Source organism: Podarcis erhardii (genome assembly GCF_964252035.2).
Source record: "Podarcis erhardii genome assembly, chromosome: 1".
NCBI classification, from domain to species: Eukaryota; Metazoa; Chordata; class Lepidosauria; order Squamata; family Lacertidae; genus Podarcis; species Podarcis erhardii.
The window spans coordinates 44,231,838-44,248,048 of record NC_138497.1 but is presented as its reverse complement, the minus strand read 5'-3'; the positions used below and the strand labels follow the sequence as shown (position 1 = coordinate 44,248,048).

Genomic DNA, 16,211 nt, shown 5'->3' with positions numbered 1-16,211 from the left:
AATTTATAACTATGGTTGTTGTTACTCATAACCGTCCCCCCTCCTTTTTTTTTGCTGCAGGGGAAATTCTTCTCCTGAACACTAGCAGGATCTCAGATAGGTGCAAGTTCAGCCTCCGCAGCCCACTCCTGCCTCGGAGCTCAAGTTCCTGTCTCTTGGAGTTGGCCGTGCATTCACAAGGTGTCCCTCTAGGAGCACTCTCTGCTGAAATGAGATATGTGGACACTAATCAGAGTGTAGCCATTCATCTGCAAGAAAGACATGAGCAGGACGCCTGGTAAGACTTGGTTTTGAAATTTATTAGATTTCCCCCCCCCCCAGGAGCTATTATATTTCTCGTATTAGAAACATTACTAATTATAATATACATGAATATGCATATTAGCAATGAGTTAGTAGGGGAAGAAAACTCTTACAAGCACAGGCATTCCCCACTTAGGCGCAATTGACTCACACACAGCCATGTATATGCGCTGCACTGAGAAATAAATAAATAATTTGGTTCAAACCTGGAAATAGTGGGAGAAAGCTGGAGAATCCTCGTGGCTCACAAGGAGATCCTCCTTGGAGCCCGAAAAGGATGTCGGTGAGGACGGAGGAAGCCCCAAAGAGACCAGAGGTGCAGCGGGGCTTTGTTTAGGTTGCTCAGCCTCCCCGCCTAGCAGCTGATGTGTGGGGTAGCGCAGCAGCTGCAGCTTTCCCACACATCCTCCAGTCAGCTCCAGAGCTTCAATTCTAGTTGTGGATACTTTTGGATACAGTATTTTTGGTATGGATTGGAGAGCGGGCATTTAGAGGGTGCTCCCCACATTACAAGATTTCACTTATGCACATGGGGTCCTGGAAAGTGACTCCCATGAAAGGGAGGGTGGACGCCTGTATATTAAATCTCAAATATCACATTCCATTAAATGAGTTATACACCCTCTTCATGTTAGAGCTTTAGTCCTAACTTAGGATGAGCAAGCTTTCTGAAGCCTGATGCATAACTAGACTGGAGAAATCAGATTAATTATGGAGCCAGTTGCTTAAGATGAGGACCTTTATTTCCTGTCGGGTGTGTGCGAAGCACCAGCAGTCTCTGGGGGTGGCCTGGGTTCTTTTCATTCTTGTATTGTGCATCTGAAATGAGGCCAAAATGCCCAGATCCTTCCAAATCCAAACCCCCAATATAAAGTGCTACACGCTAGATAAAGAAAATAAGCTCTTTTCTGAACGTCAAACCTACTCAGATCTTCAGAAATATTAGATAATTTTCTCTATTATGCTTATTAGTCATGAAATAATACACTAAAAATAATGCGATTCCCCCCCCCCCCCGACGTCATGAGCAAATCTTCATCACTTGTATCAGATTTCTGAAGAAAAGGTTAAATAATCCTGGACCAGGCCTAGCATAGTATTTTATATCCAAGGATGGCTCAGTAGTGATTCTTTTCAATATATGCATGCAAATAGGTTTTGTTGGAATGATAGTTTTATAATCCGAATTTTGGTTCCCAGAAAGAAAAAAAACTTCAGTTCATAAAACAGAATGTCAGGAAGTTGACTGGATTGTGCATTCTGAGAAATGCATGGTTATGATGTTCTATTGCATTTTCATATTTTGCTGGAAGCCGTCCAGAATGGCTGGGGCAACCCAGTCAGCTGGGGTACATATAATAATAATTATTATTATTATTATTATTATTATTATTATTATTATTATTAATTCAGGATAACTCTCCTTGGATACCTTTCTCATCTAGGGATTGGGGGCGGGGCTTACATAGGTTAGCGGCTGCTTTTTACAGCCTGAATTTAGGGTATGGAAAGCAGCCCTCTTGCATGGCTTGGGGGAGACAGTGAAACTCCCCGCATTGCATTGAGCTGGCTGACTTTTGCACAGACTCATTGGTTTGCAAAGTGGTAAGAATGACCCATGAAGGTATGACCCATCACCCCCAAATTCATTCAGACAGGAACCCAGTTCTGCTGCTTATACTCTTACTAAATGTTTTGCTCAAACTCATAAGCACTTTGAGCTGAGTAGCTGTTGCTTTTGAAACATCCAGGATCCTGGATTTAGCTAGTGCTGCACTTTTCAATAAACTGTAGGAGACAGAGAGCACATGCAGGATTCCTGATATTATGAAACAGCTCGCGAAGGACAATAGAAAAACCAGCAGCAGTCTCACAATGCATCTCGGACTCAGTTGGACTGAGAAATATGTTCAGTTTTTTTGTGTGCAATATGTTCCTGCACAACAACACCTTTCATCTATCAGCCTTATCTTGCATCTGCTTGAACTTCGTCTACAGCTCCAAACTCTCTCTCTTCTTTTTTTTTACAGGCACGTTGCCCAGAAACCTGTTGAGCCTTATATAGCTGCTTAAATGTCTTAATTTAGAAGTGAAGTCGTATTAGCCCATTTAACAAGATGTGTTCTCCTGACATAAAATCGATAGTAAATGTAATGCCAGGCTGGTTTATGTGAATTACTGCTGCAACAATCCTTCTACTACTATGTATACAAAGGGCTTTGTTCTGGGTTCCATTAAGGAAATTAAATTGGCTCAGAAAAGTTCCTGTTTGGATCAAGCCTAGAAGGAGCCTGATTTATGGCATAGGGGGAAAGCTGCTTTAGTTAGATCAACCCATTTGGGACCTCCCAAAATTCAGCTACATAATTTAATACCTGATTAGAGCTCCATGATAGTGGTAGGCGCTCTCTCTCTCTCTCTCTCTCTCTCTCTCTCTCTCTCTCTTCTCTCTTCTCTCTCTCTCTCTCTCTCTCTGTGTGTGTGTGTGTGTGTGTACATACACACTAGAGGCTGTGGCCCCTGCTCAGCTTGTCAACCCCACCTACCCCTTTACCAACCAGCCTTCCCTCACACCTGACCGAACTCCCCTCCCTCCACAGCTCACCCCGAGCCACAACCCCCTTTAAAGGATAATAATAATAATTTATTATTTGTACCCCACCCATCTGGCTGGGTTTCCCCAGCCACTCTGGGCGGCTTCCAGCAGAATATTAAAATACAATGATTCATCATTTTGTTAAACCACTATGTGAAGCGCCTTCCCCCCACTGCTGCAAGGAAGCATTGTAAGAGTCAAGCACCCAGGTGAGCTGTTCAGTGGAGGGCAGGAGGGACAGCTGGCCTGCCCGTGAGTCAGGATGAAGCGGTTACCTCAGGCAGTGGAAGTGCAGAAGGAAATGCCTCACCTGCCCCCACTGTTTCTGTCACTAGCAGAGCACCCCCTCTCGCTGGAAACATTCCAGCATGCAGCATTGTCTCTCTTCTTCTCTGCCCCTGGAAAGGTGAAGATAAGCACCAAAGCCTTGTTGAATGCTCCCCCCTTGCTAAGTTCGATAAGGATGAGGGCACTGTGGCACAAGTAGATGTGGGGCATGGCAACAGGCTCCCGTTTCACCTCAAGCCCCAGACAGAGGGGGGGGGCCATATGGGCCACTTGGCCCGGGCCTCCGATTCCAAAGGGGGTCTTGGTCATCATATTTATCTATATTTTCGATTTTGTCTTTATATGCAGATACGGTTCAAGCCTTGAAATAAAATTATTTGTCAGCATACCTTTTGTGAAAATTATTTATATACTTACTTATTTATAAGACTTCAATTATCCCCAGGGTGGGGGGAAAGCGGGGGCACATTATCTACCTGGCCCAGGCCTCTGCCTGGCTCTGCAAGGCCCTGTTCACCTCAGGTAGCGAAACTGGATGGGCTGCCCCTGGTGTGAGGTGCTTCAAACAATGGCTTAGCAAACAACTGTGTGAAGTACTTCCTTCCTACATTAAACATGCCAACAGGGAGGTTTAATAGAGGGAGGAAATGCTTCACACAGAAATTGCCAAGCTGCTGTGTGAAGCTCCTTCCCTCCTTCCATTATACCTTGCTGTGGGTACATTTAATGCTGGGGATGAAACATTTAACACAGCAACTTGATAAACCGCTGTGTGCAGCACCTTCACCTTTTGTGAAACAGCTTGCCTGGGCCACCTCATACCCACCCTGCTTCCTTGCTCTCCTGCCTCCCTGCCTGGTGTTTATCACACTGCAGTTGGGATGTCTGTGGGAATGTTCTGGGGTGCAGGAGAGGATATATTGACTAATTATATCCTTATCCAACTTGTGCTAACAAGTTCCCAAAATATCAGCAGAGTTTATGACATTCCCTTTTAAGTTCGCAACGGTAACATCTGCACAGGTTCGCTAGAACCTCTATAATAATTACTCTGGTAATTTCCCCTTTTGTTCCCTCTTAAAATACAAGACACGACACAGTCTTTATAAAAGTATAAAAGAGTTTACTCACGTTCTGTTCACAATATGATCCCAGAAGGCAGACAGCTTTAAAAAGGTTACATACACTTAGAATAAACAAAACAAATTCCTTCCAGTAGCACCTTAAAGACCAACTAAGTCAGTTCTTGGTATGAGCTTTCGTGTGCATGCACACTTCTTCAGATACACTGAAACAGAAGTTTCCAGACCCTTCTATATAGTGAGAAGGTGGGGAGGGGTATTACTCAGAAGGGTGGTGGGAATGGGTGATTGGCAGATAGCTGTGATGAGCCAACACGGCTACCTATCTGTAACTGATACACTTAGAATCTATCTTATAGGAAGATAGTACTGTCCTCTCTTGGCTGAGAGCCAAGAGGGCATGTTGCTCCTTCAGAAGATGAAGATGAGAGAGAGAGATATGGCTGCCTGCCCTGTGCTTTTATCATTTACCTGCACAGGTGAGGCCACACCCACCTCTGGTCACATGCGGAGGAAGTCCGTCCCCAGGAAGTTTACCTACTTGCTAGACAGACATCCCTCCCCGTGTTCTAACATGTACACTCTAGGAATGTTGTCATTGACTGCTCCTGTGTTTACATCCCACAATGTCCACCTATTGGCAGCTGCACAAACTGTAGAGCCTGACGACAGGCTTACATTTTTATGTATATGCAAAGCTGCCTCTCACAATTTCATATTCTGGGCAATATGCTATACATATTACATTGTGGAGAAAAAGATATTACTAGATGCTGCTAGGGCTGACTAGATGTAGTGTTGTGATTGCACATCAGACATAATGTACCCATGATTCAGTTTTGAAGGCGGCTTGGATGCTGCACGACAATTTGCAGTGTCGGTAATGAGGAGTGACTCAGTGCTGCAGGTCTCTGGCTACTGTGTTACACCATGACACAAGTGATGCAATGATGAATCAGAACTGGTGGGCTGGGCAATGTGCAAAAGCAAAAAATGTGTTGGCATTTAAGTAATGAAAGATCAAGTATGCATATGTATATGTAACCGGTATAATTTGAAGTGTAAAAGGTTGGGCAAGATTTAAAGCTGAGAACAATATCACAAATATGTCATGGGCTGCATATATACTATTCCATCCATAGCACAAAAGAAGTATTTTTTTTCTCAATCTGGAATCATTCATGATGAAGCTCAACATGCTGCTTTCATTCTAGATTGAGTCTAGATCCTGCCATCAATAAATGTGGGTGTGGTTACTTGATAGGCATTTGAGAACCCTCCCCTTGCTTAGGTTATCCTTAAATTTGTAGCAGTTCTTTCTCCCACTGGGAAAAATCTCAGCCATTGTTATTTTTATGAAATCTGCTAAGCTTAACTTGTTGATGGCTTTGAGTTCTTCTTGCCTGATGGGTACTGTTATATACGGTAGTTAGTCAAGCAAAATATTTTAAACCGTGATCAACTTGGATTGTTTCAGCAGCCTTGGATCTACCAATAGATCCCAATCTACCTTCTTCCCAACCCTGAAGGGTGTGAATTACTTTGACCACTCCAAAATGCCACATTAACGTGAAGCATTATTTAATCATGACAACTCCTTTGATTTTTGCAGGGTGAAGTGGAAAGTGCTCATCGGTTCAGTTGGAGAAATGGAAAGGCCCTTTGAGATCACTTTGCTGTATTCAAGCTGTGAAGAAAAGAGTTCTGGGCTTTTGGCACTGGGCTCTTTGCATCTCAGAAATTGCTTTCATGGTATGTCTTATATTGCCATTCAGCTCTGGAAAGTCAGGATATTTGCTTTGCATAATCACAAAAGCCCAGGACTAGCAATGTTTCCAGCATGAGACTCAACAGCAAGCAGTGGAGTAAATATATTTGGAACATGAGGATCCCTTAAAAACAAACTTTTTTCTTAAATAAATGTTATGTAAAAAAATACACTTGGGTTCTGTCTTTAAAAGTTTTTAAATTAGACTAAAAATGTCCGTATGTCATAATGGTGCAGTCACTACATAAATATCTAAGCAGATACATATGCACTTCTTATATTAAATCACTCATAGGCAGCATTTTAGGGTCAAAGCAGTATTTAAATTTTAAACCACCACACTCAATAAATATAGGGCCGCCAAACATGATTTTATTGCACTAACTTCAGAATATAATAAATGCATTTTTGTTCATTATATTTTGTAAATGATCTTTTATTACCCTTCTCAAGCTCCTTTCCTGCTTGTTTTTTTTTAATATCAGTAATGTAAGGGATTAATTTTTCTTGCATGTCAGGTGCTTTAACATACTTAGGCCAGAGAAATAATTAGTGAAAAATATACAAAGGGAAAAGAAACTTAAACGATTTAAGCCATACTGGATAATTTATTAACATGCCTTTGAATTGGAGTATAATGCAAATACAAAGATATATGGTGGCAGGATGAAGGGAGACTTGAAAAAGAGGGCAATAAATTTTGCCTATTGATAACCAAACTGCCGCCCCCAAGAAAACCTAATCCTGGAAAGCAGCGGTAAATCCAGTGCCTGTAAAGGTCACATCTGTGCTTTCTGGACACCGGACTTCTAAGACTGACTTATTTGCTGAATCTTAAATAATTTGCTGTCTGTCCAAAAGAATGTCTTCCACATGACTTACAATGGAGAAACAGAAAGCTACAGGACAGCCCTTAAGCAATGGGAAGAAAGTTCTGCAGCTTTCTGACACTTTGCAGCTTAAGGGAGATGTGCATGTCTCTCATTGTTTTGATACTATACTACACTACACTGAAATGTCTAAATGTTTCTCTGATGGCCCTTGAACCTTCCTGCCACACTTGCTCTCCTCTCCTGCAACACCAGTGTGGCGCACCACACCCTTTGAGAACCACAGCATTAAGTGATTGCTTCCATGTGTGAACCAGTTGTCACAGTTTAATTACTCCTGGCAGAGCTTTTCAATGACTTCTCAAACTAATTTCAATCCTGTTCAGATTTGGTGCAGAGGATGGCAAAAGTATAATATGTCCTGGTATTTGTTTGTCATCAATATTAGATCTGTCTGTTGTCATGGATATATTTATTGATGGTGTTTCAGTAGTCTGGGAGAGAGCCATACCCTCGCAAATCCATGCCTAAAATTCAGGCCCACTCCTTTCTGTAGATTTACTTTAGCAACCATTCAACAGTTGTTTTATTATTATTATTATTATTTATTAAATTTGTATACCACCCTATACCCGCAGATCTCAGGGCAGTTCACAACATAAAAGCTACCCTTTTATATGTAAAAAATAAACTCTGCCTCTAGATATATACATCTTTGGAGATCTAGATGTAGTCAAAAGGTGGGATATCAGTATTTAAAACAAAATAACTTAACTGATCAGTTCATGCTGCTTTCAAGAACTCACTCTTCTGTTTATTGCTCGATGTATCTTCACCATCTTCTTCCATACTCTTGTGACCAAGGGGGAAAGGAGCTCATAATGGAGCTATTATGTTTTAAATCTAGGTATTGTTCTTTGATACTCGGATGTATGTTTTTTCCTTCCCTTCAGACAAAGGAGTTCCACATATTTCCCAATACGAGAAGGGTTCTGCCGCCCTGTGCCCACAAGAGGGCTGTGTCAGCAAACTTCAGGTCTGTGATTTCAGTACCAGTTGCCCCATCGAAGAAGAAGGTGGATCCATCTGTGGTGAATATGGATCTATTTCCCTTACACTTTTCTGTCCATGACTTCCTACTTGCCAGCTTGGTTGCACGAATATTTTGAGGTCACTTGCTCACTCCTGTCTTATGGGTCCCCTAAAGCAGCGGTTGCTTGACTTGGTCCCCTCAGATCATGGAACCACAAGTTCACAGAGTAGCTGAAATCCTCCCTACCTCACAAAACAGTCCTTATATCCAGTGCCAGAGCATTTCTCCCCAGCAACATGTCATGAGGTTGCTCAGGTCCAATTGGTCCTAGCTTCCTCCTGCCAGGACCCTGGAGATTAGGCTATTGATTCCTGATCAGGTGATCTGATGCTGGCTTCCCCTACCACAGTGATAATAATCAAGACCACTCAGCTATGGTTTTTTAAAACCATATATTGTGGTCATGAAATGTATTTAATATTCTTGTTTGGTTGTAATCTGCCTGGGGGGGGGGCGACTTGCCTAATGCAAGACAGTGGTATATAATAAAAATTATTATTTATACAGTACCATTGCCGTTAAGGGGAGGTATCATGGCACTGTCCATTGAATGAGATGACATGAAAGCTTACATAACTCTTGGTGGAAGTGTTTCCCATGCTTGCTATTCTTTTCTAACCAGACTCAACAAGAGAAGGCATAGTTAATTAACTGGTACTCACCCTGTTTCTCTTCTTACTGAGATTTATGTTTTCCTTCCTACCACCAATCTTGCAGACCATCTACCGGAGGGGGCACATTGTTCTTTTGAGGAAGGTCCCTGTGGCTGGACATTGGGTGGCAATGTGAATTTTTCATGGTCTATTCATGGCTTTTCAAAGATGCAGGAAGACCCCTTTGGAGCATCTGCCTTACACGCTACCGGAGGTTTGTTCCATATCTGCCATTTTCCAGTTTAGCCCAGAGCACCAGGTTCTTCTAAAGAAGTGTCAATAGAGGGACACTTAGCCCCTGCCTTGAGAGAGTGCACATCAACCCATGAGAGACATGCACATGTCCCTTAAGCTGCAAACCCCAAAGTGTCAGGAGAAGAAGTGTGAATTAATCACATTTTCTCTGTTGCCAGTTCTTCACAACATGTAAAGTAGCTCATTGCTTTCGGCAGAAATATTTCAAGACATTTGAGCAGCTGTGTGTGTGAGAGTGTAAGTGTGTAAATGAAGGACCAAGATCCGCTTAGAAGACCATTACTGTGCAACAAGTGGGGGACTGCAAGGATTTTGGGAGGAGCACACTGAGCTTTCCGCTCTTCCAAATAAATTGCTGTAGAGATGTGATAGTGATAGAGAGGTATGGAGATTCTTCTTTTCTTTCTCTTTTCTTCATGCTGTCTAGAAAAGTTCCTTTCCTTTCTTTTTGAAAAGTTACATACTCCGCCCCCCTTAAACACACCCTTCTCTGTTGGCTTCTCCAGTTTCTACCTTTCCTTTTATCACCGATGCTCCCCCCCCCCCCCAATGTTCTGTTCTTGTGGACATTGCAGTCCTCTTCATTCAGCAGGGTTACTGAGTAAAGGTTGTCTCCCTTCGCTCAATACTTTTAAAATTACAAAGTAGCATTCTTTGCAGGGGGTTGGACTAGATGGCCTTTTGAGTCCCTACAAACCCTACAATTCTGTGATTCTGCATACCTGAGACATTCCCTGACTATATAGCAACTTTTCTCTTCGGACTGTTTTTCCGTCCTACTGGTTGATATGGGGCTACCAAGTTTGTTGTGCAATGATAAGATGCACAATGGATTTCCTTTTAGAAGATGAAGTGGAATGTTAAGGTTTAAAAAGCCCCAGAATATCATGAAATAAATCTCAAACTGCAATTTAAAAAAAAGAAAAAAGCTTGAATAATGCAGATTACTCGAGATAGATGAGATTATTCTATTTCCTATTGTATCAATCGAAAGATAATTTGAATGATTAGGGCATTTGACATTTTTTTAATAAGAAGTAGTATTTTATAATATAATAAGAAGAAGTATTTGAGTAATTTATTTATTTTAGTTATTTTGGTATTCTTTTGGCATCATAATATTTGTTTCTTTGCGGATTTTGCCAAGAAACTTTAGGATTCTACCCTCCTTATCTTAGAATGTTTTAAACGAATCTCTTTGGGGTATGAACATAAGTACCTGCTGTGCCACCCACTGTCCCCAAAGTAGGACATTCGATAAGGTGTGGATTACTCTAACATCTTTTGGATCCTCCGACTGGATGCTGTACTGAGTGGTCGGCCAGGCTAAGTAGATGGCCATGCCCTGTCCCCCCCAGGGCCACCGTGGAATGACTCATTTGGAGGATGGATTAGGCTGGAACCTGTGAGCCTCTGTGGTGGCTGGAGGGGACGGGGAAACAATATAAAATGGCACTGCACGTCTGGGGGATAGAGGAGGTGCCGTGTTGGGCCGCAACCACTGCTCACCGGCAAGATGGTAAGAGGCCATTTTGATCCTTTGATGTCTGCTGTCCCTATCATTGTGAAGCAGAATTCACCAAGCGCTGACCCACTAATAGTTCAGTCCATGGACAGTCAGTAAGGCATTGTCTAGGTGACTGCCTAAATGACACGAGAACTTCCCTGAGCTGCTCTAGGCCTTGTGAACTTGTGCAGGGGCCTCCAGGGTATCATATAGAGATTCAGGCCAGACACATAATTTGCCTTTGCAGTGCACTGTAGATCATGCATGGCTGAGACATTCCAGAACCTGTTGGCTCCACAAACCGATTATTATTAAACCCAGGTCTCATTTGCTGAGCATTCCACCACTGCACATCTGCAAATCCGCCACTGAAATCCAGTTGCAATTTATTTTCCAGGTCACTTTTTGTATCTGCGTGTAGACAGCGAGCACACAGATGGTGTTGCCTGGGAATATAGTCCTAGACTCCCAGTCAGTCTTGCAAATGGAGCCTCCCAGGTATGTTTCCCTTTATCCTTCTTCAAATAATCTGCACTTTGAGAGAACTTTTAATGACACAAGCCCCGTTTTCTTTTAAAAAATTATTTGTTTTATTAAATTAAAACTGGGTGTGACAGTTCTATCTGGAGCCCCTGGTTCAGTCTCCATTTCATCTGTGATGGAAGCCATGATGTCCTTATTCTGGACAACCAGCTATACCTACTGACCTGATAAATAAACATTGTTTTTGAGGGGTTTTCATACTTGGCTACTGCTGGTAGGAAAAGTAAGCTAATCCCTGAGTAATTTGCATGTGGTAGGAATGTAAGGAAAGTAAAAGATTATGATTTCAAACTCAGAAAGATAGATAGTCCTCTCAACATATACTTTCCTTTATTTCCTCTGTGTGGCTGCAGTCAGCGTACACAGCATGAGTGTGGGATTCCATATTCTTCATACTTCCTAACCCACCACCAGGAATTTGAGTAATCATGCCAGTTTATACATTACTTCCTCCATGCATCTGTGGCGATAGGACCACTGTGTATCAGGAATTTTAGTATATATGAACCTAGCCCATCATCTTCAAATATGTGTCAGAAAGAGCCTCCTTGACAGCTGCTCTCTGTCTCTTCATTTTGTCATCAAATTCCTCTTTAGCTCCAGTTCTCAGCCTACGTTTTTGGCAATTACAATGGCACCATCTCACTCATTGTCCAAGAAGAAGGAGACGGAACTGGTGACACGTTGCTGTTGTGGGAAAGAACAGGGAGCTGGAGCGATCACTGGTATCTTATAACCTTGGAAATGCCAAGACTTCAAAACTAGTAAGCACAACACCAGTGGTATTCTTCACTAATAGAGCATAAAATGATATATAGATAATATTGTACCATCAGTACGCATGACACTTGATAAAGTCATAACGAAAAGGCAGGTCCCTGCCCTGTAAAGGTTGCAATCTAAAATCTAACACTCAATAGTCCACAGAAGGAGAGGAAGAAGATGGAGATGGGGATAAACAGAGGATCAGTGTTCCTTCAGTTCAGTTATATAATAATAATAATATAATAATAATAATAATAATTTATTATTTATACCCTGCCCATCTGGCTGGACTTCCCCAGCCACTCTGGGCGGCTTCCAAAAAAATATTAAAATACTGTAATACATCAAACATTAAAAGCTTCCCTAAACAGGGCTGCCTTCAGATGTCTTCTAAAAGTCTGGTAGTTGTTGTTCTCTTTGACATCTGGTGGGAGGGCGTTCCACAGGGAGGGCGCCACTACCGAGAAGGCCCTCCTGCAGCAAATCAGAAGCCACACTTTGGAAGTTGAATGTTTCGGAAGTTGAACAGACTTCGGGAACGGATTCTGTTCGACTTCTGAGGTACGACTGTACTGGAGAAGTTATTCTGAGCATACAAACTTTAGGCTTGTAAAAGCCTGCTTCAGATTAAAGTTCCTGAATTCTTCTCCATCCCAGATCAAAATTCCTTGAGTATCCTTATGGAAGAAATCTACACAACCACCATTCCCTCCATCCCATAGTTCAAGCCTGAGTGTAGTTGCCTCTGTAGCCCAAATGGCACTACTTTTATGCACAAGGGGGGAGGTATCGGGGTGCTTGGAGAAGCACCCAATTTGGCAGAAGTAGAAAAATAATTGGGAGGTATCGTGTTGAGGGATGAATCCCAAACAGCCAAATGAGAACTGTGTGCATTCAGTGGTGACAGAATGTTGAGGATGAAAACCAGAGGAAGGAGAAATGGAATGGTATTTCCTAGAGGAGGGCATGGCTGTGAAACACTCTTTACCTGAAGCGCCAAGATAATCCAAACCTAATCATTTCCTGGAAGCACTGTAAGGCCTGTGTGTCTGAGTTGACATTAAATGGCCTGGACTAGGACAATATGGCACGTTACATAATGTTTTATATAAGAGCTTTGCCAATTTTTCACCCCCTAAAAGAATTGGAGCGCAGAGAGGGCATGTGCCCCCGCAAGCCATATTGGTTTTTTCAGTTTCTCTGTGTCTGTGAGGTATTATTGTCTTCCCTATTGCTACTACTCTGCAGTGCCACTTTTGCCACTCTTCATCCCCACAGCATTATGCCAGCTATTTGGGGGACATGTTTAGCTTTGTTTTCTTGGGGAGGGGGTGTAGCATAGCACCATGGATCCAGAAGGTGTAGCTATATGAAGGAAAGAAAGGCCCCTTAGATGTCCTCACTCTGAAGCAGAGAGGGAAGGAATGCACTCCCACTGCCATGGCAACCAGAGTCATGCTCTCTGTCAGCTGATTATTATCACTGGGTCTCATTGGTCTCATTCCCAATGAAGGGGTACATTCCAAGGCAAAATGTTACCTCTTCCTCTTGACTTCCAGCACCATACTTTTGTCCCCCTTTAATGCTACCCCATCACCCCAAAGTGAGAATGCTTTTTCTCTGGGGATTAAAATGTTGAGTGAAAAAGTTTGGTAAAATTGCCCCCTGCTTTGGTTCAGCTGTTGTATAGTTCAGGGTTGCTGTTTTTCCTATTTTGGTATTTGTAATGTTGATCGTTTTATAAGGAGCCCTGAACTGTAGAGATTGAAGAAAGGGGGAGGTCCCAATCCTAGTCTTCCCCACCCCCCACAAAAAATCCTTTCCAATGCCTGCTGACCAATGAAGCATGAGATTAAAACCCCATCGTAAAGCACCTTTCATAAATATATTCAATCATATTAAGATATGCTTCTTGATCTTGCATTTTAATCTATTACTTGTTAGATGTTCTGGCTTGTCAGATTTTATTTATGGACTGCTTTTTCACAGATGAAGTCCTAGCATGTTGGCCTTGCTGAGCTTCACTCTAATTTGAATATTTTTAGATCTCCCCAATCTGTTTAGAACAAGACTGTTTCCTAGCTGAATAAGACATTAAGCAGCACTTGCTCTCCCCAATATACAATTTTCTCTCATAAATCACACTGGATTTCATCATCACCAGCAGATAATTTCCTGGTGTGACATGTACTTTTCATATTCTCCCAGAGTACTATATTCTTATGGATTTATGTTTAGTTACAATTCTTTAAAACAAAAACAAAAACTGCTCAGCTTTATCCTTTAGGAATGGAACCTATTTTTAGCCATCCTGAATTAGCAGATTGTGCAATGATGTTTTTATTCAATGCATTAGCAAGAGAATGTGTGGCTCATGTGTTAAGACTATGGCTGCTGTTGTTGTTACTCTTTAGCAGCTATTGAATGCCAACTGTGTGTTAATTAGAATTACTTCAAATGTGAACATGTTAGGGCTAATACTAAGCCTTTTTCAGGGATGGCTCCTTGACTGATCTGATAACTGTTGACCATTAGTTTGGGGTAGGGAAATTCAGGGCTCTGTGAAGTTTTATAGCAATATTTTCAGTTACATTTTCTGAGGCTTAGTTTACTTACTGCTCTATTGTTCTGCTTGGGACCTATGGAATGCAGCAATGTATGAAACATGCTTAATTTTTCAGTAATACTGATTATTTCTAGTTTGTGTTTCTGTTATTTCTGTTTGCAAGTTGCTTGTTGTCATATAATGTTTGATAGCCCTGCTTTCTTGTTTGCTAAATCAATATATATATTCTCTTTGTCTTCTTCTCCAAACATTTTCTTTGGTAAACAGCTTTCGGTTGCAGATCCAGGCCACTTGGGGTTGGAATTCGCAAGCTGACATTGCAGTCGACAACATTACATTTGGTCTAGACTGTTCCTCTAATGGTGAGTTACTTCTAATTAAGGTAGCTCCAAATAGGCAGACAACATATTAAGCAGTACGAGGACTGTGTGTTATGTTCTTATTGCAGAAGAGCAAGTTATTTGATTGTGTCTGTGTATCACTTCCTCCTGGTGACTCTTCCTTTATTGTAGCCTCTATGGAACATCCTTCAAGGCAGTAAATGTGTAAGTCTTTGCTGCTCAGGGACCAAATGCCTTCCCTTTGGATGGTACTCCTGATGCAAATATTAGCTCACTTTCACAGCCCTGAATGAAAGTATTGTGTTTTTGGGCTGGGGAAACGAGATTCTTCTCGCAGCTACCTCATCTGGTGTTATCACAACTGTTTTGTAGAATGTGGTAGCATGGGAAGCACAGTTCTTCCACACCTTCCTCCTTGTACCCTTTTCTGACACAGAAAAAGAAAGGGGTAAGATGATCTGCTCTCATTCCAGACAAGCATAACAGCCTTTCAGTGGCAGAGCTTCATGCTCCGGCACGACGGGGGGCGGAGAGCAGGCAGGGGCGGGGATGCCGTGTGTCCTGGAAGCGGGGCACATGTCCTGGGGGTGGGGCACGCCACTGAGATTGTGCTGCCGAGGGCGGTGCGCTCCCCCTGCACTCCTCTTCCTCCACCAGTGCAGCCTTTGTGGTCTATGAGGGAAGAGCAACAGATTCTTTTTCAATCAGTAATCAATAACATTGGCATGTTATCAGTTGACATAGAGAGAACAATCCCGCCTTTCAGCGTTTCACTAATTAAAGTTAGTACACTTTTATCCACTTGCAACACATGGTGATTCTTAGGCTGCATGCACACAACATTTCATTCTGGAATCAACAGAAAGTGAGTACTGATTTCTTCTGTATAGTCCACACTCAGTCTAGATCTAGATTTTGCACTTGGAAAGTGCTTCTGTAGAAACTGGTTTCATTCCAAAAATAAAAGCCCATTGTAGATTGATTCTGCATTGCCCTGTAGTGTGCCCATTTTGGGCATGTGGGGTATGTCCACAACTGCCCAATGAGATATACCAAGATTGCTATCTCTACATCCTCCTTTATTCAGCTGGGGCATGTGGGGGGGGGATTTCACATGTGTGTCAAATTACCACATCCACCCTTGTGGACAGCAGGATCTAAAATCAAACTAGATTAAAAGCAGCATGCTGAAGACAAGCATGACATTATAGATTAAGAAAAACTACATTTTTGTGCTATAATTAGATTAGTGTGTACACTTTGGATGTGCCTCCCCACATAGTCACTCTAGTAGACATGCTAGAGGTTCTTCTCTGCCTACCCTACATTGTATTCAGTTAGGTCTTGCGGGAGCCATTTAAAATGCAAATTACATCCCATCAATCTTTATTACGGTCAAAGACCAAACAACAAAAGATTTGTAAATCTGTTTGCAAACAGTGAAGGGCATTACAATATTCACAGCTAAAAGTCCTTTTGAACAAGAAGAATTTAAACATTCTATTGAAGGCCATTAAAAATGCCATTAAATGAGGGGGCTCCAGGGCATTGGTCCCAGCTAAGTACATTTTTGAGGACACTCAGAAGGGCCTATGATTAAGATCTTAGCAGTGGCCAGGCT

General features: G+C 42.2%; 1 protein-coding gene across 4 annotated transcripts in view; it reads left to right on the top strand.

Annotated features, from left to right (window-relative positions):
• The window catches only part of LTK (leukocyte receptor tyrosine kinase), a 117,121-nt gene that overhangs the window by 61,597 nt on the left and 39,313 nt on the right, over positions 1–16,211 (top strand). For all 4 annotated transcript variants that reach the window (XM_081858566.1, XM_081858565.1, XM_081858564.1 and 1 more), the window contains 7 exons: positions 61–277; positions 5,882–6,021; positions 7,821–7,958; positions 8,678–8,827; positions 10,773–10,873; positions 11,516–11,682; positions 14,517–14,611. In XM_081858566.1, the coding sequence (XP_081714692.1) occupies positions 61–277; positions 5,882–6,021; positions 7,821–7,958; positions 8,678–8,827; positions 10,773–10,873; positions 11,516–11,682; positions 14,517–14,611 (1,008 nt within the window). The remainder of the gene's footprint in view (positions 1–60; positions 278–5,881; positions 6,022–7,820; positions 7,959–8,677; positions 8,828–10,772; positions 10,874–11,515; positions 11,683–14,516; positions 14,612–16,211) is intronic.